Genomic DNA, 25,073 nt, shown 5'->3' with positions numbered 1-25,073 from the left:
CCATTTTTAAAAGTAAAATTTAATGCTTTTTAAGACATTTTTAAGGCCTCAACAAATATAATTTAAGACCCAAAAATTATATAATTTCTTTGGAATAGGCTACTCATTTTAATGTTTTCGTTAAATAAATCAAGCCTCGTCACATTATGGATAACCCGCAGTATCTGCCTTTTGGGTGTCTGGTGGTAAAATGAGACTCTGAGGGGGCGTCTGAACTAGAGCTGTTATCAGGCTATGAAAGGTAGGCCCGATAGAGCCCGAACCCGACAAGTACATTTTGATTGACAGCTTTTAAAAAGCCCGAACCCGTTTATAGCCCGACATTATCCAAATGTGCACATGCACAGCTCTTTTGTCTTTTTTCATGAATGAGTTGTTTATATGCATTAACATTATCCATAACATAGGCTACAGGCCAAGTTGGAACAAAAAAATAAAAAAATAAGCCCCCTGTAACATCTTAACATCTCAACACTCTAAATAGGCCTGGGTACATACACTTAACGTTTGAATTGGCCAACACACCAATAAAAATAAGTCTTTCTTAGCAAATAAATTAAAATAAATGATAAATGATGACAGATATTTGGCAATAACGAAATTAAGATAAAGGCTCAGTGGGATTTGTTTTGCCACTTCTCTTCACAGTAAGGCGATGGTGAAGCTGAATAATGTAATGCTCAAAAGAATAATGCCAGCATTAGCCTGTATACTCTGCATACATTATGATTTCATTAATATTTAGTTATAATTTGAAATTCTTTACTTATAAAGATTAGGTTATGCGTTTTGTGGGGGAACATTATTGAATCCACTGTAAATGGCTTTAGCGCAGTCCTGCGCTCACTGAGCAGCACTGAACACCTTTTCTCTGCTGCTGCTACTGGCCAGAATACACTACTGATCTGGCTAATTTGTTTTGGGTAGGATTGTTTGTTCATCTTCCACCAGTCAAGAACATTCATTTCATTTTCCATGACAGCGGTTTCAATGTAGCGAGTGTCCTCGTCATGTCCTGTCAGCTCGCTGGACACTGCTCCCAGGTGCTCTACCGTAAAACGCAGTGTACGAGCGACCGCCAAAATACCTTTATATACCAGCTGCTAGAATGACTGTTCGAATAAAACAGGCGGCTGACCTGACCGCTGACATAATTCGCTCTTTTTGACATCTCTGTCATCATTTGATTCACCTTTGCAGGGATGGATTTCAATGTTGTAACAAACAATTTTATTACTATTTTATTACTTCCTCGCGCTAATCGAAATGCATCACATGACTGTTCATTTACTGCGCAAGCCCAAGCCCGGCACAACCCCGTCTAAAATGATAGAAAAAAAGTCTAATAAATCACGGAGACTGTCATTTCTCTCCTTATTCACATACTGAATTAATCAACTATTAGATGTTTTACGGTGGACCACTGTGCTTCCCTATCGTCATTAAGCAGACCAGCTGAAAATTTAATACCTACAGCCACTTTACGGTAAAATTTAAGACAATTTAAGACCTTAATTTCCCAGATTTTAATTTAAGACATTTTAAGACTTTTTAAGGACCCGCTGGAACCCTGTGTCACAGCCCTATATAAACATGTACGAAACTGTGAAAAATATTCAGGAACAGTGGTGCTTTTTGAATCAGAGAGTCACTTGTCTTTCAATACAGCTAAAGGACAGCAAAAAGTGTGCCCAAAAAAGTTCTCCCCCAGTGAGTCTTGTATCACCTCTCGTGAAGCGAAAAGCAACCACAGAATTTCTTCCTCTCTCAAGCTCAAAAGAGTATGTGAGAATTTATAGACCTTATCTGTCTGATGAAACCTCTCTAAAGCACCTTGACTCTCTGGATGATAAGCAGTGGAGATGTTATGTTTAATGGCGAGTCGTTTAAGCTCTTGAGAAAACGTTTGAGATGTAAAATTTGTTCCATGATCACTCTGAACCAAAGACCGTGAAAAACTTAACCAGTGTTTTGGTGATTGCTCTAGCAGTTAAAAAATGTAAAGGATTGGCCTTAGGAAAATGTGTAGTTGCGCATATAATCGTAAACAGGTAATTATTGCCAGATTTTGAATGTGGAAGAGGTCCTACACAGTCGAATGAAATATGCTCAAATGCTTTAGAAACCATCGGAATTAGATAAAAGTGGTGCAAGTTGAATTTTTTGGTTGGGTTTCCCAACCACTTGACAAATGTGTCAAGTCTTACAAAATTGTGAGACCTCCTGTTTTAAATCAGGCCAATTTAACTTTCGCAAAATTCAGTCGTACATGTTTAAAACACCTAAATGATCAGCTGCACTGTTGTGTGCAAAGTCTAAAATCATGTCTTAATAAACTACTGGAATTACGATTTGGTTTAGTACATTCCAGTTTTCAGTAGGACTTGAGGAAACCCACTTTCTCATTAGAATTCTTCAGCTCTAGTCAAGCCAATTCAAAAAGTAAGGCAAGAGTAGAATTAGATTTTTGATCATCAGTTAACATCTTGGGACACAAAGACAAGTCAGTTGGGATGTAATCGGTACAAATATGTGACAATTTAAACCCATTGAAATGTTGAATGAAACGCGATACATGTTTTGAGCAGAGGGGGCGCTGTGTTTACAGGCATAATTCTTGCTTTACCTGCAAATAAGAGGGTCAATTGACCACCTATGTACACCCTGCTCTCTGGTTTAGGAAAAGCTTACCTCTCCACACTAGCCATCTCAGTTTTTATCAGCAGGGGACACTGTAAAAGTGCAAAGATCTCAGCTTATGCCAGAAAACATAAATATGCTGATATCTCTTTTTAAAAATGTAAAATCCCAGCACAGTCACAGTTTTAGTTTGTTTATATTATTGAGCCTTCTTTAGTTTGTATTCCTTTATTTTATTTTTTTGGAATCTGAAAATACATTATATTTTGCAAAATTGTGAAGCATTTCAGAAAAAAATTAAAGGGCTCTTTACCTTAAATTTGTTTCAAAAAATTTTGTTAAAAATCATGACTAAATCGTGAATCGTATCGAATCGTGAGTCAGGTGAATCATTACTTCTCTATAAGTCAGCACAGCCTATAGCATCCTTCTTAGTACTGAATCAGATCTGCCTTTTCCTGTAGAGGGACAAAGAACAAATCAATGGTGTTAGGATTCGCAACAAAGCTGTCACAAAAAATCTACGTTATGAGAAATCTCAGCAGATTTATTCATGGAAAGAGTAACCGCGCACACAGTGAAAACAGTGCACAGTCATCAGTACCAGCGACAAGTGGTAAAAACAAATTTAGGTGACTTGTTAAAAAATCACTCCGTACACTACCTTCTGCCAAATCCTTGCCTAGAGTGAATGTTACATCAGCAATATGAAGAGAAGAATGAACACCAACGATCACGTCACCACTCACTAATTCAGACTGTAGATTGATTTTAAGCAACAGAACATTAGCAACTCCCATCTCAAGTGTACTCACTAAAACTGCACTACCAATGCCACATTGTCTGGTCACTGAACTGGCTCGAGGGCCTATACCATCAGGATAACAGAGCACTAATTGATTTTGACTATTTTGACCAATACTTTGGCCACAGATGTTCGGGTACCCGTCATCCAACTTGGTAAATGATTTAATCAGCTAACCATGGGGCTTTACAGGATTTTCAGCGGGAACCACCTCACGAGACTTTAGAATGACTCCCTGGTCTTGCGTTAGTCATATGGGACATCCTGGCAAGAAACAAAGAGATCTCTGGAAATTAATGGATACGAATGAAAGACAATCTCTCGTGTATCGACGATAGGGAAAGAATTGCCAAGAGCTGAAACCTATGACGATTTTACAGACGATATTTAGCTCGTTTCGCATTAATGTAGAACTATTACATGTTTTAATTACATTATTAAATAAAATGAATAGTATTTTTATTTTTAATCATCATCATTAATAATAAATGAACTACAAATAATTTGACAGCTTCAGCTGTTCACATCAACATCACTTGACCGACACTTTCCGCTCTGTTTCTCTCTCACCTCTCATAGCAAATAAGTTTGCAACTTTTGTTGCATAAAAATAATAGGCTAAATAACAAAACTGTTAAAATTTTTAAATAAAATTGAATTAACAAACAAGTTAAATAAAACGATAAAAAAACAACTGAAAATGAAAGAACTAAGAGCTGAAACCAGCTTAAATGTTCTGCAATAAAATGTGTTGCGGTAATTTAATAAACAATCGTTTGTAATTTAGGACTCCTTTGTAACAGTACTACCGGAAGATTCTCTTTTTACAAAAAAAGTTATTTATCTTTTATATCCGGTATTAATAGCCTATTTAAGTTTTAAGGTGGCCTATAACCTATTTTCAGTGCATGCATTGACTGCTCCTTCAAATATACGAAATACACACGAGATATTGTTTTGTGTTTAATTCGATGGTATGATAAACATGGACATGCGCATTCTTCAGAAAATAACCTATTTATTTAATTTAAAAATATGTTAGAGCTATACTTATTTATAGGCTATTAAAATAGGCTATATTTTATTTATTTATTTAAACTAGACTATATTATAGTCAATTACAATCTATATTTTACCATTTGTTTTGCCTTTAACGAATTATTGAACAGATTATTAATAACTTATCAAAGAATATTTTACTGAGCTCAGTGAAAAGTTTTGTATAGATCAAATCGGCTATTTAATACAAAAGGCTATTGCCAAAATGAAACTCTTATTAAAAAAAAACAATAAACACATATGCCAAGAGCAACATTGTGTTAGATGTCAGCAAATACAAATGTGACACTGTTGATGATCACTTTAGTGATGATTAGACCTGAAGCTACGATTCGCTTTACTGAACAAAAACATGGAAAACTCGTGCAGGTGGCGAGTCCTCCATCCGCCTCCAGTCTGAAAGGACCCTAATGCATCCTTGTTTCTTCCGTGCCGTGCGTAGATAAATATAATTTCATTTGCTTTCATCCATGTATATTATATCCATTTTGCTGCAGTTTTGCAGGCCGCGGATAATGGAAAGAACCTGAAGTCACAATCAAATCCTGTCCTGCGCTGCACTGTTGCATTGAGTCTTGTTTAAAATCATTTTAGTCTCAGCACCTATTCAGCTGTAAGAGCGGTGTACATGAAAAACTAGAAGTACAAACGGTATTTGTCTTGTAACATTTGAAGTAAGATAGTTACAAGCTTACAAGAGATTTTACCACGTGAAATCAACATTCATTCATTCATTCATTTATTCATTCATTTTCTTTTCGGCTTAGTTCCTTTATTAATCTGGGGTCGCCACAGCGGAATGAACCAACAACTTATCCAGCACGTTTTTACGCAGCGGATGCCCTTCCAGCCGCAACACATCACTGGGAAACATCCACAAACACTCAAACACTACGAACAATTCTGCCTACCCAATTAATCAACAATTAGGCAACAGCACTACCTACTGTGCCACTGCTTCGCCTGAAATCAACATGCAGTCTGTTAATGATTGACCCTTACTTCGATGGTACAGGGCATGGCCCCGCCCTTCATGGCAACTGTTTATTGGAAGATGGACCAAACCAGGTCACTTAAAAGCACCCTGCAACAAGAAAACATTACTTTTTGCATTAGCTGGCTCACGCTCGCTGTTGCTCTTTGCTTCCTCTCGCCTGTCCAGACACTGCGCCGCCATGCGATTGGGTCATCACAAACTTTCAATGCAAACCTCTTAAGTTTCCGGAATGCCGAAACCACACGAACTTCTGCAAATCGACTCTCAGTAGTCCGTCAACTAGATAACCTAGGACGACAGCCACTCACAAGCAAAGGAATCCCAAAGACGTCACCGAAGCGAGTCACCGCGCAATCAGGAGCACTGTGCTTCCCTGAGGCCAGCCTGGCAAGGGAAACTCGACTTCCGCAAATGCACAAGTAACAAACAAACGCTGTCTCTTGCTGATCTGGTGCAGAATGATCTTAAGCAGTTAAAGATAAGCCAAAACCCTGCTCTTGTGGTTTCTCAGGTCTGATTTTTAAGATCTAGTAAGAAGTACTAGAATTCATTTGTGGCAGCTGTCAACTTATTTTGCATCCTCTGAACTGCCTTTGTGTGTATGTGTGAATGTGTGTGTGTGCGTTTGTTTGTTGTTTGCTTATTACGTAGTTAGTTTCATGTATCAAAGTGTAGCTCAATAAATCTTTGTTCTCATTTTGTAAGAACTGTGTTCGTGTTTATGCACTTCTAAGTCATATCCTCGAGCTGTAGATTTTGTTTCCTTGCTAAAAGTTAACCCAATACTGTGTTATGTTATTATTGTTGAAAAAGGAAATAATATAAACGAGATCGGTAAGATACAATGTCTTCTATTTGCTGGACAAATGGTAGATAAAGTGTGAATCTTTTGATCTGATTGAATCCGATTCATTGAAATAAGCTAAGAAATCCCTGATCGATCTTTTAATGTAGGTTGATCCCCTACAATAGTGAAAACGTTGTTGATAGTGATGTTAGGGGCTCGAGACGACTTTAAATGCTAAAATCATGAACACCATACACAGACTCAATTACTAGATCAGCAGCAAGTGGCTCTGAAGCGTAATAACTACAAAAACAAGAAAGGCAAACAAGTTGCAGGTCCACAACCTACCCAACAACTAGTATAAATAGGGCAAATACTTGCTTAGGATGCAAGAAGTCACTCACACAAAAGCAAATCCAGATGAATCACGAAAAGAACGGTGTGGCCACTTCTTTCCACACTAAACAGCTGAAAAACATAATCAAACAATTTAGGAATAGTCCTCAATTATGTTACAGCCACAGTCATAACACAAATAAAGGTAAACCAAAAGGGATCAGTCCAGGGGTATTTATTAAAATAAGAAATTTATAACAAAGTATGGAAGGAATCAAAATAAAACTAAGGCTGATCACAAATAAAAGAACAACTCAAAGAAAGTAATCAAAAACTGTTGAGGGCAACAAAATAGCAAAAATAAAAAATCAAATACATGGACATGTAACAATGACCAATATGATCAGTCTGGATTGGTCAAGAGACCCGAAAGTCAGCAGACTTTACTAAGTTACCATATGCAAAAAACAATTAATTACTGTACATGGGCTACCATCTCTCTCATGACTTCGATCTTACTACTTTGAAAAATAGAGAATTGTCTACCTTTGACTCCTCTGGGCAAACAAATTGCCACTTCAAGCCATTGAACAAGAAGTGCAGTCAGGCTGGATACAGAAATCCAACTTGACTTCAGAGATTCCCCAGCAGCTGTGGACGCACTTCCCCAAATGCTGCACAGACGTGAGCTACCTTTGAGGTCAGGTCAGAAAAAGAAGAATCAGACATGTCTTTTTTTTTAATCATAGTGACATTGCCACATCGCCCTGTACTGTGGCCACAGTATTAGAAAAAATTAGTTTTTACAGCTTGCAGCTCACATGTAATTGTTGACAGATCGTCAGCCAGTACAGTTTGCAACTCGGGGCACAGAATCCTTGCAATATCATTGCATAGAGAAGATAAAAGTTCAGCTTTAAGAGCTGTGTTGTCGACTGGGAGCTCAATATGCACCTCTGGGCTATCAGGGCTGAGGCAAAGCGAGCCCATCAGAAAGTACAGGCTGCTGATGAGACTATGATGGATTAGCAGCTTTACTGGGTTTGTTCTTAATATTTCAACATATAAACAAGTTAGTTTTTATGGACATTAAGTAAACAACGCTTGTAGGCTTGTTGGAGGGAACAAAAAAGGCTAAAGACTGAAATATTGATATGCACGCTGCAGGAGAAACTGAAAACGCGACTTACATCTTAGCTCCTCAAACCAGAAGTCTTAAATAGTCTTATAATTACTATAAGTAAACACATTTAGACTAAAGATATGTGAGGAAAAATCTTTACAGACTTATAATTCTAGTCGTATTTGGTGTACCCAATAATACATCAGCAGTTTTGGTTCAAGAGGATGGGCATGCTGATATCTCTAGGGAGTATTTAAGATCTTTATGACTACTGGAGACTCTTTCAGACAGAGTTGAGGAGGCAGTATGAGATGCTGGACACCTGAGAGAGAATACAAGTGTACATCTTACCAAACCAACCGGAGATAGGCTCTTTTGAGGAAGAGAGGACAATGATCTCTGTAGGACACCTTACTCTTTATCTTTTCATGGAGGATCGATGTAGGACAAAGTTTTTCAGAATTTCATCTTCTTCAGCGTTCCTATAGTGCAGAGGTAAAGACTCCAGATTCCTCCAGAGTGGAAACTGAAAAATAAAATATACTGTATTACTGCTTTTCTTGTACTATTGTGCTATTTTGCATTCTGGGTCTCTTGCAGCTAAAAGAATGTATACAATTGTTAATGTTGCTAATCTATGTACATAACTGGAAAAAAGTTTAGTCTTTAATGTTATTGGTAGACGTCTCTTCTGCCCACATCATTACAGTAAAACAGAAAAGAAATAATAAGTTAATAACTGCTTTCTGCTTCAAAGCTGTACTTCTAACATCATGGCATAAGTCCTGTTCAATGTCACATGATCCTCCAGAAATCACTCTTAATAACCTGAACATAGTTTTGTTAATTATTACCATATATTAATTAATTTAATCCATTTTAATTAATTGTATTATTTTTATTTTCATGTTTCTTTTATTCTTGTTCATGTAAAGAACTTTGAATTACCATTGTGTATGAAATGTGCTGTATAAATAAACTTGCCTTGTCTACCCGTTTAAGCCAAAAGAGATGTTTTTTCGGGATGCTATTAAAATGTTTTTAAAATCAATAAAATTCCTAAAACTCATTGGCCAAATTATATACTGTATTTGCTTTTATTTTATAACAATTGCATGATTTTTTTCTATTAATACGCTGTTGTCGTTGACACACACAAGGCACTTTATTTTTTACTTATTTTGGTATTGTTTATAAATGCCTCTTCAAAGTTTTTTTTAAACTAAAATAAATTTAACAAAATCTCATTTTAAACCATTATGTTATTTGTGCAGACCATTTCAGACAAAACTGGCTAATTAGAAGGCAACGCTAAGCTACACTGTAAGCTGTTTGCCTCTCTTGCCACTGTTACCACATCACAATACAGAACATTACCCTTTTTAGATATTGTCCTTAAAAGGTAAAGTGTAAAAAAAATACTGCACAACCAGATAATTATTAACTCTTAAGATTACATTTAGCTCTGCGGAGTGGAAAAAAATCCTCAGATCTCATTAGTAACTCATTGAAAGGTAGATTTTTACCAAAAGGTGAGCTGTCTGCATTGATTTTATTAATGACACTGACACAAACCAACAGGTACACCAAACTTCTAAATGTTACTATACAACAGACTATTAATCAGCACAGCTGTGTTTATAAATGACAAACAAAAATTATATTTCTTTGTCGTCGTATCCACTTTTTTACTGATTTGTTAAAGGGGTGGTCCAGAATGTAATTTTAAGGCTTGGTTGTGTTTATAAGATGCAAAGCAATGTGTGCTCATGTTTCACTTGAAGGAAATCGCGTTATTTTTTCATATATCTCACTTTGATTATACACAGCTACTCAGCTAACATGAAAACGACTGATATATTTCCTAGTTCCTCTGAAAGGCCCGCCCTCAAGTGACTCTGATTGGTCATCGTCATAATGTGCTGCGATTTGCGGATCGGCTCCACATCACGCCCGTACAAGCACACGCTTTTCTGCTGTGTAAACCTCCATCAACCTCCTCCCTGCTCACTAAAATAAAACCTGACAAGTCTCTGTAACAAGTGAAAATGGGGTGCGGCTCCTTTAAGAGCGTTTGGCATTGTGTGTGCGTGAATGTGTAAACTTTCTGCAACAAGCGCATGTGCACTGGAGTTTTTTTTTCTTTTTCTCTGATGCTCGGATTAAGTTATTTTCTGTAATATATCGTGAAAGAAGAATAAAGCACAAGATGTGGGATGCGACCTGTGTGAGCCTTGATTTATTTCTTAGCTGCTACCACGAGTTATTTGAGCTACCCTGTCTTTTTTTTAACTCAACATGTTACACAACGTCTTTCACATGTATCCAGAATATGTAGGTGTAGGTGTAAGTCACATGAATCATCCACATACCTTTTACGACTACATTATCTGAGATGTGAAAAGCTGCCTAAAGACAATCAAAGCAGTCGCACACATACATAGACACGAACGTGCTGGTGAAGTGTGTGTGTGTTTACAGCAGTTTGGCTGATAAATATGAAATTGTAGCTAAATTGTCTTGCGGTGCAAAGCAGCATTTCCCATTGTTTACATCGTTGCTACAGCTTACCGTTAATGCTAGACACTGTACATGTCATGATCAATTTTAACAAATAAAAACACTTATAGGTTGAAGTTCACAGCTTCTGCTTTGAGGAGATTTTAACCGAATCCAGCACTTAACTAGGAGAGATTCTGGAGCTGTATTGTCAAATCATGCTTGCTATGTATTTTATAATTCTCTGGAACATAATTAATATTGAACTGTAAGCACTTCTGTCTTTGTGTCATGTCCTTTGGAAACACAAATACAGAAACAGACGAAGCTCTGTGGAAAAAGCACTGTTTGGACGCATTTTTATCTATATATATGAGCTATATCACACGAGTAGCAGGAGCAGATATTCCTACTGGCCTTTATGCGTTTGTCCCAAGTGCTGTCGACTACACACATGCCAGTCAATGACAATGAGTAGGCAAAAGAAAAAGAAAAACACACTCAAACATCTGTCGCAAAATAAAATGTTACATTATTAAAATAAAAGAATGATACAGCAGTAGAGCGACCATCACACACTTCTCAGAGCTCCCCAGAACTGAACTGAACTCCCATTGTCAGGGTTGGTGATGGGAAATGGGGAAAAAGGAGCGAGGACTCAAATGCAGGGAAATGGGATTTTATTAAATAATAAAAATAAAATAAAATGCAAAATAAACTACCCCGAGGGGGAAAACATTAACAAAACAAATACATACACATACAAACAGGACTGGGCAGACTGGCAAGGATGAGGACTGGAAACACAACAGGACTAGACTTCAAACGACGAAATGTGATGACGAACTGACACAGGACAGCAAAAGTGAGGGGTATATAAACTGTAGAAAATTAACACACAAACAGGTGAACACAATTAACTAATAATGGGTTAACAAGGAGGGTGGGACAAGACAATAGACGGGAGAGCGCATGACACAGAGAGACAATACAAGCCATGCGCTCACATAACACAACAAGAACATGCAGCCAATGAGAGAACTCATTAACCGCATGTTCATGACAACAAACACAACACTGAAGCACACGACAAAAGCACGTGACCACAATGTAAACACCGAGCCACGTGCTTTGACAAGAGACGCAAGACACGAGCACACGATAGATAAACACCTTACCGTGCGCTCACACTTAAGCAACGCACATACTTCATCTCAGCGCCAACCAAAACTGAAACCAACTAGACGGAGGCGCCGAGAATAAAGCAGCGCGCTGCTGACAGAACAAACACAAACACTAGTACAAGAGCGCGCGCGTCTGAGGGACGCAGAGCGTGCGCGGCCACATCAAGTGGCAGCGCGCACACTCTGCGTACACCCACGACGGCGCGCGCGCGCACACAGAGAAAGAAACAGGACCAGACATGGAGTAGTGTCAGAGCTCTGCCACCAAAACAAGAATATACAAGACCAAAGTGGCAGAACCCTGACACTAGCCCCCCCCAAAAGGGACGCCACCTGGCGTCCCTAAAGGGAACATCCAACAAGGTACAAGACAGACAAGAAACACTACAAGACAACATCAACAGACACAAGACAGGGAGGTGAACAGGCAAGACGACATGAAGGGGGGGAGGGAGGGAAGCCAAGCCAGACCCAAAACGACAAACAAGGGAGGGATGGGAGGGCAAGACAAGGGAGGATCAGTCCAGGGTGGGACCGGAGGAACTGTCCAGGGTGGGTCCAGCGGGTCGGGAGCCCTAGCAGGGAACCAGGGTGGAGCCGGAGGGTCCGTCCAGGGTGGAGGAAAGGAACACCAGGGAGGAGCAGGAGGGACGACCCAGGGAGGGTCTATGAGGGGAAACAAGACCAGAGGTCTGTGGGGGGCCGGCAGGGCAAGGAGCCGGGCTGGGACCGGCAGGGCTAGACGTCTGGTTGGGGCCGGCAGGGCAAGGAGCCGGGCTGGGGCCGGCAGGGCAAGACGTCTGGTTGGGGCCGGCAGGGCAAGGAGCAGGGCTGGGGCCGGCAGGACTAGACGTCTGGTAGGTGCCGGCAGGGAAAGGAGCCGGGCTGGGGCCGGCAGGGAAAGACGTCTGGGTGGTGCCGGCAGGGCAAGGAGCCGAGCTGGGGCCGGCAGGGCAAGACGTCTGGTTGGGGCCGGCAGGGCAAGGAGCAGGGCTGGGGCCGGCAGGGCTAGACGTCTGGTAGGTGCCGGCAGGGAAAGGAGCCGGGCTGGGGCCGGCAGGGCTAGACGTCTGGGTGGTGCCGGCAGGGAAAGACGTCTGGGTGGTGCCGGCAGGGCAAGGAGCCGGGCTGGGGCCGGCTGGGCAAGACGTCTGGGTGGTGCCGGCAGGGCAAGGGGCCGGGCTGGGGCCGGCTGGGCAAGACGTCTGGGTGGTGCCGGCAGGGCAAGAAGCCGGACTGGGACCGGCACTGAGCGGCGCTCAGGGGCTGGAGCCGACACTGGAGGGCGCTCAGGGGCTGGAGCCGACACTGGAGGGCGCTCAGGGGCTGGAGCCGACACTGGAGGGCGCTCAGGGGCTGGAGCCGACACTGGAGGGCGCTCAGGGGCTGGAGCCGACACTGGAGGGCGCTCAGGGGCTGGAGCCGACACTGGAGGGCGCTCAGGGGCTGGAGCCGACACTGGAGGGCGCTCAGGGGCTGGAGCCGACACTGGAAGGCGCTCAGGGGCTGGAGCCGACACTGGAGGGCGCTCAGGGGCTGGAGCAACCCTCGCAGAAGAGGCCTTTCTCTTCCGCCTCCGCTTTTGGGTGCGGGTTAACCCTTGGGGGCTGGACATGGACCAGGAGATGGTGCTGGTGGTGGTGGTGAGAGGGGTCCATTCCCCCTCCAGGATCTCCCTCTCCATCCTCAGACAGGAATAGTCCACCACCTCCCAAAACGTCCATGTCCTGATATCACCCAGCTCCTCCCAATCGAATGGCTCATCCAATCCAGCCAGAAAGATGTGGATGAGGGTGGTCTCACTGAACCCAAGCCCCCGGACTGCCTCAAGAAGATCTTCGGCGTAGATGCCAAAGGGGCGATGGTTCTGCCTGTGAGACAGTCCTCTGGCTGGGGGTTGGTCGATGGGTCCTTCTTGCTGGGAGCAAGCTGGGCGCAGAAATAGTCCCATTTCCGCTGAGTCCTCTTTTTGGTCAGTGCGTACTGTCAGGGTTGGTGATGGGAAATGGGGAAAAAGGAGCGAGGACTCAAATGCAGGGAAATGGGATTTTATTAAATAATAAAAATAAAATAAAATGCAAAATAAACTACCCCGAGGGGGAAAACATTAACAAAACAAATACATACACATACAAACAGGACTGGGCAGACTGGCAAGGATGAGGACTGGAAACACAACAGGACTAGACTTCAAACGACGAAATGTGATGACGAACTGACACAGGACAGCAAAAGTGAGGGGTATATAAACTGTAGAAAATTAACACACAAACAGGTGAACACAATTAACTAATAATGGGTTAACAAGGAGGGTGGGACAAGACAATAGACGGGAGAGCGCATGACACAGAGAGACAATACAAGCCATGCGCTCACATAACACAACAAGAACATGCAGCCAATGAGAGAACTCATTAACCGCATGTTCATGACAACAAACACAACACTGAAGCACACGACAAAAGCACGTGACCACAATGTAAACACCGAGCCACGTGCTTTGACAAGAGACGCAAGACACGAGCACACGATAGATAAACACCTTACCGTGCGCTCACACTTAAGCAACGCACATACTTCATCTCAGCGCCAACCAAAACTGAAACCAACTAGACGGAGGCGCCGAGAATAAAGCAGCGCGCTGCTGACAGAACAAACACAAACACTAGTACAAGAGCGCGCGCGTCTGAGGGACGCAGAGCGTGCGCGGCCACATCAAGTGGCAGCGCGCACACTCTGCGTACACCCACGACGGCGCGCGCGCGCACACAGAGAAAGAAACAGGACCAGACATGGAGTAGTGTCAGAGCTCTGCCACCAAAACAAGAATTTACAAGACCAAAGTGGCAGAACCGACACCCATACTTGCGTGCTTACATCTCAAAGGTACAACTACCACAAAAGAAGTCCTCTTATAGGGGACATTTATACACAAGGCATATTAAACATTAAATGACTGTTACAATATCACAATAATTAACCTTGAAAAAAGCAGCGCAATCACTACCAGACTGCTGTTGTGTTTGCGATAAGGAAGAACGAGGCTGAATCAGCCTAATTCACAACTTCTTATTGATTCTATCCAGTCCACCTTAAAAACTGCAACACTTCCGGTTTTCAGCTTTGCACTCAAGAAAACTCACAACAGTTTTAATCGAAGCAAGGGCTTATTATGTGGCCCTGGTGCCCTCTTGTGGATAGACAACCGTCTTTGTCTACTACACTATGGCAGGCTGATGGCTGCCAACGAGCTCTCTCAGAAATTGTGAATAATTTAAAATAGGCACTATTCTTACAAATAAACTGCATAGTTGCAATCTAAACAACTACATTCTTTACTAATAAAGCCTCAAAAGTACATTTTGTTGTGATGTTACTGGCAAAATATTGCACGGCCAATCAGATTCAAGAACCAGACAGAACTGCTGTATAAATATAATAATAAATAATATATATATATATATATATATATATATATATATATATATATATATATATATATATATATATATATATATATATATATATATATATATATAAAATTCTTTATATATATATATATATATAAAGAATTTTAAATAATGTATTTTAAAATGTTTGACTAATATGGTAGGGTGGTATACTAAACTAACAGTATTACACTGTATTGTTTCAACGGGTAAGCCATTTAAGTTCTGAATGAGCCAAATAGGCTCAACGCATCTGTTTACTGTAGCACAAATCACTTTCTATATTCAATTATTTTTTCCCATGTATTAAATAAATAAAATATGTACAGGCTATTTTACTAATTTTACTATCATAATAAGTCATAATTGGAAAAAATATGATACAACACAAGATGTCTGACTGATCTCACTCTGATATGCAGTTAAATAAGAACATTCACTGAGTGGTTCTGTCATTAGCTATGATTCCATCCACCTATTTATATGCACATTTTGCATATGCGCATAAAAAATGGTTGATAGAAACGCCAAGATGTGCATAAATTTTGAAAATGGGCATAAAAAACCTATGCGCATAACTGAGTGGGATAAACTTTTTATTCAATAAGAAAAGATGCGCAAAAACTACGATGGAAACACTTTTACCGCACAAACTCCAGCATAAGAGATCATGTGTTGATAAATAAAATGTGTGTGAATGGATAAACCTGCAGGCTGAGCACATTATAAAACATCTGAAATGTTGTTTTGGTCATTCTTAAACGCCTTACCGTTTCAGTATTAGTGTTATTATATTATTAATGACCTCCCGAATTAAGAGCGTCTGTGCTCTGCATCTGACACCTTCAAACGCCACCGCGCGTTCACTACATGTCAGGATTGCCTTCTGAAGTACAGTAATTTATTAGATGAAGAAAAAATTGATGCTGCTTCTCCTACTGAAGCAAATTTTGTTTTTACTGTTTATATTTGGTGCCAGTTAATCAAGAAGTGACGATTTTGTTCGCTTTGACTCATTAGATGGAAACGCAGCTTTATTCGCACGTTTTTCATGCAATAATCCAGTTTTGTGCATAAAGTTCATTCACATACTTTGGATGGAAACAAAGCTACTGTGTTTAATCCTGTGCAAGTCAACACCACAGTCTACCTGAGTATTGCTGCAGACCAAGTCTATCCCTTTATGACTACAGTGTACCCATCTTCTGATGGCTTTTTCCGGAAGAATAACGCACCAATGTCATAAAGCGAGAATCATCTCAGACTGGTTTCTTGAACATGACAATGAGTTCACTGTACTCAAATGGCCTGTACAGTTACCAGACCTCAATCCAATAGTGCACCTTTGGGATGTGATGGAACAGGAGATTTGCATCATGGATGTGTAGCTGACAAATCTGTGGCAACTGCGTGATGCTATCAAGTCAATTTAGAGCAAAATCTCTGAAGAATATTTCCAGTACCTTGTTTAATCTATGCCACAAAGGATTAAGGCAGTCCGAAAGGCAAAAGGGGGTCCAATCAGGTACTAGTAAGGGTCCGTGTGCGTATACCTAATAAAACAGCCAGTGAGTGTACTATACAACTGACTTTTACTTAACTTCAGTGATTTAATTCAGTGATGAGTAATGAGGACACAAAGCACAGTTGTATTTCTCTATTACTAAACACAGAGACTCATCAGCTCTATGAACTAAACTTAGCATGTTTGTAAAATAAGACATGCAGAATGTACATAGCTGTGAATCTCAGGACCAGGAATGAAAAACACTGTCCTAAAGGTATTCACTCAGCTATCAGTAATCAAGTTCAACTCTGTAGATTACCTGACTCTTAGTGCTGCCCGTACGGCTGGATACTGCTCACAAATCATTCAATAAAGACAAAGGAAGTCCCAGCATTTCATCACATCCAGGACAACAGAGAGGCCTGAAAGATATATATTGGATTTATAAAAAGTTTTAATTAATTTAGCTTTGCCTAAATTAAACTAAAATAAGGAGACTCACCAGTCGCCATAAAGCAAACTTTCGTGATGGCCAATCGCTTGATCCTGTATCACTTGGTTTGGATAAATGGTTGTATAAATGGTACTAAAAAAATGATGCATAAATACTGAGAACAGCACCACTGTTTATATCAAAATTTCAGCTCTAAACAAGTTAGAAAGCAACTAAGTAACTTACCAGTTCTCCACATAAAATTAAAAGCATGAGTGATTTACTGAATCACTGACACCTCTGGCTAAATGACAAGCAACACCACAAAAGAGAACGAGCTTTAAAACTATTGGTTAATTTACGATTTGTTAGAACTAACGTTAAAGATTGTGATGTGTTTGTGAATGAAACCAGAGTATGAAGGTGAAAACAGGTAACGCACTAATAATAGCATTTAACATGAAGAAACAGGTAGCTGAGTTAATGTTTTTAATTTGACAAAGTCTGCCAAAATTACCTTTACTGTGTTCAGCGGTCAACATTAACTTACCTCCAAGCTAGTATCTTCTGTATAATGTAATTAATATCTTAATCTGTGTCGCATAACGTCCAGTAACTAACGATACATAAACATAATGTGAAAAGCGCGAGAGAACAAGCGAAATTCACCACGTTTTCAAGCATCAAAATCTGTACTGTCGTTTCAGTAAAGCTATTAAAAGTGATTATTTTGCTGTTTGTCGTGTTAGGCGACACGTTAAACTGTAAATACAGAATCATGTCAAGATTTTTAAGTTAATGTTCAAGTTACCTCAAACTGCTTCAGGGAGTTTTGTGCAACAGAACATTTATTTCTAAAATTACTTACAAAAATACAAAACTGTTAACTAGTGACACTTTACGTTACACGGCCATAATTGAGAAATAAATGTCGATTTAGTAAGAGTTTACGTTATCTCTTGCTCCCATAAGTTCTTCCCTGTCCTCTTGTTTGGTTAAAAACGACGCCGCTGCGCATGCGCACTTGCGCAGATCTCCAACAGTCAGCCTCGAATGCGTTTATTAATATTTTTAAAGGAAAAATAAACATCACATCAAGATGACACAAAAAATCATTATTACATGTGGCTTTTGTTCATCGTTGTTGTTATTATTAATATAGTGTATTAATTTTAACAAAATTAACATTTTGGATTAATAACGCATTATTAAAAGTTGAAGTATGATTATAAATGCTGTACAAGTGTTGTTTATTATTAGTTAATGTTAATAAATATACTAAGGTTATATTATTATAGCTGTCTTCAAAAAATCAGATATAGACATTGTCACTTTTCTGCCTTACAAAAGCAAAAGACCTTAACTCACTAGAGTGTTGAATTGAGAAAAATGACTTTTTGTTGCCCATACAAATTAGTAAAAGACAGGACATTGGAAAATGTTTAAGTAATGACATTTATCTACATGAAAAAACCCTTAAGCTCAAACTTGACCTTTAACCCCTATTTTGAAGTTGCTGTCCTCTGCCTTTGTAAAAGGGACTTTGATTGTATCCATAAATGTACACAGCAAAATATGGGGACCCAAAACAACTCTATGGGTGTTAATTTCAACACTTTGAAAGTGTCTCATGGGGTCCACTCAAAACTGAGTTAAATCAACACTTTCAAAAGGGTTGGCATATTGACACCGAAGTAAGGGTTAATTTTAACTCTGGGCAGAGTTAAAAAAATGTAACTATATTTAACACCGCCTGGTGTAATATATTGTTATTTTATTCAACTCTCTTGAGTGTAAATATGGTAAAAAGGTCAAATAGACTGTAAATTACAAAAGAAAAAAACATTTTATTTGAAAACATTCACCACTTTAACAATTCATTCAGTTTTTAAAATGCAACAATGTCAAATATGCTTTAAATGTTTTATTAGTACAGACAGTATATCAACAAAATATGTAGGACCAGTGCTCAAAAAAGCTGTTTCAGTCCTTTGGTCCAAACTTGATGTTTCATCAGAGCAATTTGAAAGTTCAATATAGCGTCACTCATAGTTTTCTTTTGAATGCATAGTTTTCTTCTGAAATTACATTTTAAACAACTTGGCGTGCAAATCTTTCACTGCTGGTGTTTCCTTGGTCCTCCATATCAAACACAGCAGTTTAAATGAAGGTATAAATGCTGTAAACTTGTGTGAAAACAAACTGGAGCTAGGAAATCTCATCAAGCATGTCCTGTGAATGAGGCGCTTCCCAGCCACAGGATGACCTTTTTATCCATGACAATGTAGCAGCTGCTGATCGCTCGTCTGGTGGTTCCTGATGCACGGATATAGGGTGATGCTCATCTAAGAACTCTTCAAGACTCCAGCATGGCTAAGAAAAATGTTTGAAAACAAATTGCAATCAAATTCTATGATATATTTAAAAGAACATTTAAAGTAAACAAAACATTCAAGAAATCTAAACTCACCTTTTGAAAATCTTCATGATGATCCACAACTTGACTCTCCCAGCTGGTTGAGGTGACAGGATATGGAAAAGTAGAAAAAACACATACATCACTGTTGGATCTCCAAAAACAATTAGGTTAACCACTATGACTAGAACTGGAAAAACAGGCAGCTGTCTGTCCAGAATCCTGAATTTAACACAACACTTGGAGCAAAATGTAGAGGAGCTTAAAATCTTTTATATCATTTAGGGATGCTGACTTCCCCAAAATATTGGCCACAGTGTAAAAAATATTCATAAACTTCATAAACAACAGTTTTCTGTAAGCGTGTGCATGCGTGTGTGTGTGCGTGTTTCTTTACCAGATTCAACTTGTTAGGCCCTTTCAGGTCCAGTATTGACGCCACCTTTCCTGGAGTCTAGCAGATGTTTCAGGTCCAAATATAATCTAAAATACTAGGATAAGCAGAAGAGGAAAAGTGCAAAGCAAAGAGCAAAACATTATTTAAGTAACAGTTTACCCACAATACAAAACTTATCACCTTCATGTCATTTGTTATTCTTTAATGCTCTAATACCCTCTCAGCTTTTAAAACAAATACAGAACTTTATCAAACATACCTTCATTATTATCTCCACATATGACCAAGAAGGTGTGCTTGGTCATTTCACCAACTCTGGAAATAAACCATCCGTCTCTAATCAGCCACCATCACAGGGTCTTGTGTTATTGTATAGAGAACTGTGGCTGTTAAAAAACAACAAAAAATTAGTATCTAACACATATGCATAACTTTCAGATAAAAAAGAGAGATGAACATCACAAAGTATGCCTCACACTTTTTCAGATATCTTTTAATTCAGATGTTGATTATTGATAATAAATCTAAAAATCAAACCTGTATCATCATTAGGCTGCTCAAATATGAATCAGTTGATTAATTTTACAGACAGGTGGCTTTTTACAACGCACTAAATTGTCTTTAATAAAAAGGAAATGTTGTGTACAGTACATGCTAAGTTTAGCCTATAGTTTTAAGCACAATATCATACGGGAGAAAAAGCTTGACTAAGATGTTCCTGACTACATAAATAGCCTAACTTACTAACGTCAGACATCCCGAGTTGGGAAAAGTCATTTTCGGAGGATACAGAGTTGCTTTGCGGGAGGTAGCGGGAGAGATGAGTACCTGAAGAGCAATGGGAAGAGTTGAACGCGACGTACCTGAAGAGCGGTGGGGGTGACTTGCGCGCGACGTAGTTACCTGAAGAGCTGGGAGGGATGCGGTGGAGAGGGGTGTGCAAAGTATTTAATGACCGGGCGGGAGACGCGCGATTTCCGGGAGATTATCATTCATTTGCAGGCATCTACTTGGGCATCTGGGAGTCTCTGTGCATTTGCGGGATAACGTTAACGTTAGTCCCACAACTTCCGGGAGTCTTCTGTAACGTTAAATGTCTGAGAAAGTGCAAACGCGGTCATTTAAAGACATTAATGTTAGCATTCCGACTTTAATGGTTGTCAACACTTAATATAATTCAAGCGTACGTTATCACGCGAGTCTATGAACTAACGGTATATGGACGGCCACGAATGAACCAGTTTAAAAGGGCCGCGGTGTATAAAATAACCAAATTAACGTACACGAATAACAAACAATCATATGTTTTAGTCAGGAAGCCTTTTACAAGTACGCATATGTTCATTTACTCACCAGATATGTTTTAGAAACTCTCCTGAGCTTATGGAAACCGTCCTGTGTTGCCGTTAGCATCCGGGCAGAATAGGCTAGGCTGCTCCGGGGATTCCCTCACTAGTTTGCTTCGAATTAAAGGAGAAGTGTCGATTTTATTTTACAGATGGGTACCGAACAAAATGGCATTAAACGTGACAGAAATGTGTTGAACATGTACATTTGATGTTTTTATGCACTATGTATGCGTGAGCATTTATAAAAACATTCTTAAAAAGAAGTCAATAGTAATGCAGTTAAGCTAGATACACAAACGACCATGAATGAACCGCAAAAGTTTAAAACTGTCACTCCATTCTAAAGTTATTAACTTAACAATATGTTTACAACTGTATTTCCTTAAAGAAAGTCAGTAAAATACCAACATTTAGGTAGTTTGACTCACCAGTTGCTGTTCTAAACCTCAGATGGAAAATGGCGTCTGGAAAATTCTTCAGTGACTGGGGCTGCATGAATTCCCGGATGTTGGAAATAACACCACCAAGTGTTGAAAAGATAACTCCTTGATTTCGCACTGAATAAAATCAATTCTAACTCTTATTATATTCATTTATCAAAATCTAACTCTTTAACGTCAACACTTTAGTCTGAAATGCTTCAACACCGAGAATTTAACTCTGATGAATTTGGTGTGTATACATGTATATATCTATGGATTGTATCAAAGAGCATAGATCCTGGAAATTGTGTTGTTCCCACAATTTCTCACCACATAAATGCATCTTATGGAACAACTCTGATATTAGAATTAGAAATAAATGTATTTTTCTATCCACGTGATTTAACAAAAATATAATTGGTATTCTCTCAATTTTTGATAAGTCTGGCAACTTCTTGTCTTATGAACAATTTATGTCCAATGATAATTTTCCATTACCTTTTAAAGAATTTAATGCTGTGCAAAAAGCAATTTCTTTAGCCCTAATTCAACTTATAAAATCTCATTTAATGTTTAATGAAAATGTTATTAAAGAGCCAGAGCTGATCTTAAGTGGAGTTAGTATATTTGACAAAAAATGTAATAATAAATATATTCAACAAATCTTTCAAATTAAAAAGTATAATGTTCCTAAGAGCAAATTTTACTGCATCCTTCATTGACCTAATAGACTGGAAAAAAGCCTGGCTTATTACCTCATAAGTGCTGCATTCCCAATAAAACAAAAGAGGGTCATTTTAAAATTCTTTATAAAATATATCCAGTGAATAGTACTTTGGCAAAGTTTTTGGAGATTTATAGTTCATGCATATTTTGTAAAAGTGAAGACGAAACGCTGATTGACATATTTTTTCATTGTGAAAACACAAAAAGCTTTTGTAAAAGCTTATATCTCCATATGGTTAAATACATTGCTTCTTCCAGACACTTACAACTTCAAGATAGTATTTGTTACTATAAAGGTAAAACTGATATATCAGAGAACTACATTATTAACTTTTTTATTTTGTATGGAAAATATTTTATTCACAAACAAAAATTCTCCAATTCTTTTCACATTTTTTAATTGAAATAGATCTTTTTATTAAATCTCTTAGACTAATTATTAACAAGAAAAGTGATAGATTCTTGGATTATTAAGATAAATATTTTGGAAATATCACGGATACGTGAGTCCTTGCTTCCTCTTGCTGTATCTGTGTTTTGTATGTATCTTTGTTTAATTGTTTTATTTTTTTATTATTTTTTCTCTCTCTTTGGTTTCTCTTTTAATAAATTTTTTATATGTTTATATTATTTATCCTGATCTGTTATTATCATTGTTTTGTGTAAAATTGGATTTTGTATGTTTGTTATTGAAGTCAATAAAAAAAAATAATAAATAAATAAATTAATAATAATAAATAAATAAATAAATAAATAAATAAATAAATAAATCAAAGAGCATAGATCCACCAAGAGGTGACACTCTGTTGCTAGGTCAGCCATTTGGAAAATAAAATTCCAATAGAACAACAGCATGGATGACTTGTTAGACAGAATGAATCAAAATATTGAGTTAAATATGAGTTAATATATGATATATTCATACACCCCCATTGAAAGCAACATTTGAAACAATATCTCAATAAAAAGAAAAACAATTTCCAAAATGCAGACAAGACTACGTTTAAAGGGACTTTAATTGTAAGCAAAAAGTGAGCAGTCGTGCCAAGGCAAAAAGCAGTAACGTCCACATGACCAATATTACAGCCATATTTATTGCTATCATGTGCTTTGGCTGTATTTGCAAATAACTTCCAAAATATAATACATAATATATAATTAGTTAGTGTAGTTTGAAATTAATTGTTTACAGTATTGGAATATTTGAGTTTGTGCATTGTAATACTTGCACTGCATTGTTAAACTACATTTGCATTGATTTAGACTTAATTTTTAACTAAGTCATGACCTAGTTATCTGTATATCAGCGGTTACCAGACTGTATATCAGCGGTTCCTAAACTTTTTCAGTGTTGGATACTTCTTCCTTTTGCATTCTCTCTTGTACTTCTACTGCAGTCACTTTTCCCATTAGGTGCAATATTTGCAATTTAGATTTTTTGAAAATCCATTGAATTATTTACCTTTATGGATTTTTTTAAATAAATAATTTCTCAAATAAAAATATTAATAAGAAAAATATGCAAGTCTAGTAAAATTAGGTTTTCCATGTAACAACTAAAACCGCCAATAGGTGGCAGTAAGACACTGTCTTAAGACATTTGTTCAGTAACAAAGCAACGGTTGTGTTTATGAATAGGTCAATGAATCGACTCTCTCACGATTCAAAAACGATTTAGAAACGACTAGACCGATGATGTGAAAGCCAGCAGGTTGAAATGATGATCATAATTGTGGATTAAACATCTCTGTCCACATTAATTGCAGTGGATTTTATTGGGTTACAAGAAAAGGTAGGAAATGGTTTTAACTGCAAACTGTTCTGATTCATGCTGAATGCTAACACTGTCAGGGCATTCAGTCAACTAACCTTGTGCTAATAGTCAATATACTGTAGTCCCCGACTGCACTGAGTGAAAAATACAAATTATGAGGCAAAGTGGATTCAGTGGACAAAATAATTTAAGGCCATACTGCAAAAATGAGTACACCCTAATGATGGTTTTAACAAAACGCTACTACAGATAAACCTCAACCACATTAGTGAGTTTAAAAAAGAGTTTTTAGAGCAAAATAATTGTTTTGATTAAAATAAATTGTTTTCTTAAACGGTTAAAAACTTGCCTATTATTTATAAATTTATCATGTGAATACAAAAAGAAGACTCGAAAAAATGCATGACAAATTTGAATATGCTGAGCGATTTTATTGAAGCTCTCCATCAACACCCCCCCCCCCTCCAGACACACACACACACACACACACACGCACACGAAAAAAGCCACTAAATGATTGACTATTACTTTGTATTAAATTTTTTATGAAGTTTTAAACGGGACAATCACGTTGCAGCTTGGTTTTATTGGAATTTAGAATGTCACGTTTCATCAAGTTCTAAAGATGACGTTTTGCTGAACAGGCGCCATTACTCACAATCCACTGTAGTGTGAAGATATACGAAGACTTTCTTCGTCTTTACTGACAGTTATTTGTTCGTAGATTTGTGCTTTTTAAATTGGTAACTATTTACTCTTTAAAATGTTTACATTACTCGGAGTAATTGCTTTAGTCCTGCGGGGAAGGACAGAAAACAAACCCCACTCAGATCGAGAAGAACCCGTGGAGAAAAACTCTCCACCCACGATGACCAGTGATGGTAAACCTCATACCGATGCTATAAGAACACCAAAGTCTGCATATAGGGCCCTACACTCGCTTTCGTGGAAGTTTTTTATTATTAATTTTAAAACTTTATTTGTTAAGTTTTGTTAATCAGTTTTATAAAGTCTGTAACATACAGTCAATGTGTATCTAAAGTCGATTTAGTATATTTCTTCAGTTATTCTCCATATTTCCAAACTAGCACGTCAAGTTTCTGGACAAACTTTAAACATTTAGATCAAGTTTGCCTGTATACAATGTTTTTATTATTATTATTATTATTT

General features: G+C 38.3%; 1 protein-coding gene and 2 long non-coding RNA genes across 10 annotated transcripts in view; 1 reads left to right on the top strand and 2 right to left on the bottom strand.

Moving 5' to 3' along the window:
* LOC561283 (uncharacterized) overlaps positions 1–25,073 on the top strand; it is a 78,586-nt gene that overhangs the window by 12,142 nt on the left and 41,371 nt on the right. For 2 of the 4 annotated variants that reach the window (XM_073925469.1, XM_073925462.1), the window contains exon 1: positions 24,469–24,784. The exons of 1 other annotated variant lie outside the window; for it this stretch is intronic. In XM_073925469.1, coding sequence (XP_073781570.1) covers positions 24,667–24,784 — 118 coding nt within the window. In that variant the 5' untranslated portion in view covers positions 24,469–24,666. Of the gene's footprint in view, positions 1–24,468; positions 24,785–25,073 lie in introns of those variants that run through there. One more of the 4 variants, XM_073925489.1, reaches the window with a different exon arrangement.
* LOC141378115 (uncharacterized) lies at positions 2,847–17,831 on the bottom strand. Of its 5 annotated transcripts, XR_012391842.1 has the most exons (8): positions 17,631–17,831; positions 17,066–17,123; positions 16,889–16,972; positions 16,706–16,808; positions 8,099–8,273; positions 7,171–7,317; positions 6,693–6,756; positions 2,847–3,098 (listed from the first exon to the last, which is right to left on the bottom strand). It is a non-coding gene; the product is annotated as an uncharacterized lncRNA (long non-coding RNA). The 5 variants fall into 5 exon arrangements; XR_012391839.1 differs by lacking the exon at positions 17,066–17,123; XR_012391844.1 differs by lacking the exon at positions 17,066–17,123 and having other exon boundaries at positions 16,889–16,940.
* On the bottom strand, positions 18,734–21,469 carry LOC137487467 (uncharacterized). Its single transcript, XR_012391781.1, has 6 exons — positions 21,410–21,469; positions 20,986–21,092; positions 19,892–20,018; positions 19,633–19,726; positions 19,290–19,332; positions 18,734–19,192 (listed from the first exon to the last, which is right to left on the bottom strand). It is a non-coding gene; the product is annotated as an uncharacterized lncRNA (long non-coding RNA).

This window comes from Danio rerio, chromosome 2, assembly GCF_049306965.1.
Source record: "Danio rerio strain Tuebingen ecotype United States chromosome 2, GRCz12tu, whole genome shotgun sequence".
Classification (NCBI taxonomy): Eukaryota; Metazoa; Chordata; class Actinopteri; order Cypriniformes; family Danionidae; genus Danio; species Danio rerio.
This window is presented reverse-complemented; position numbering and strand designations above follow the sequence as displayed.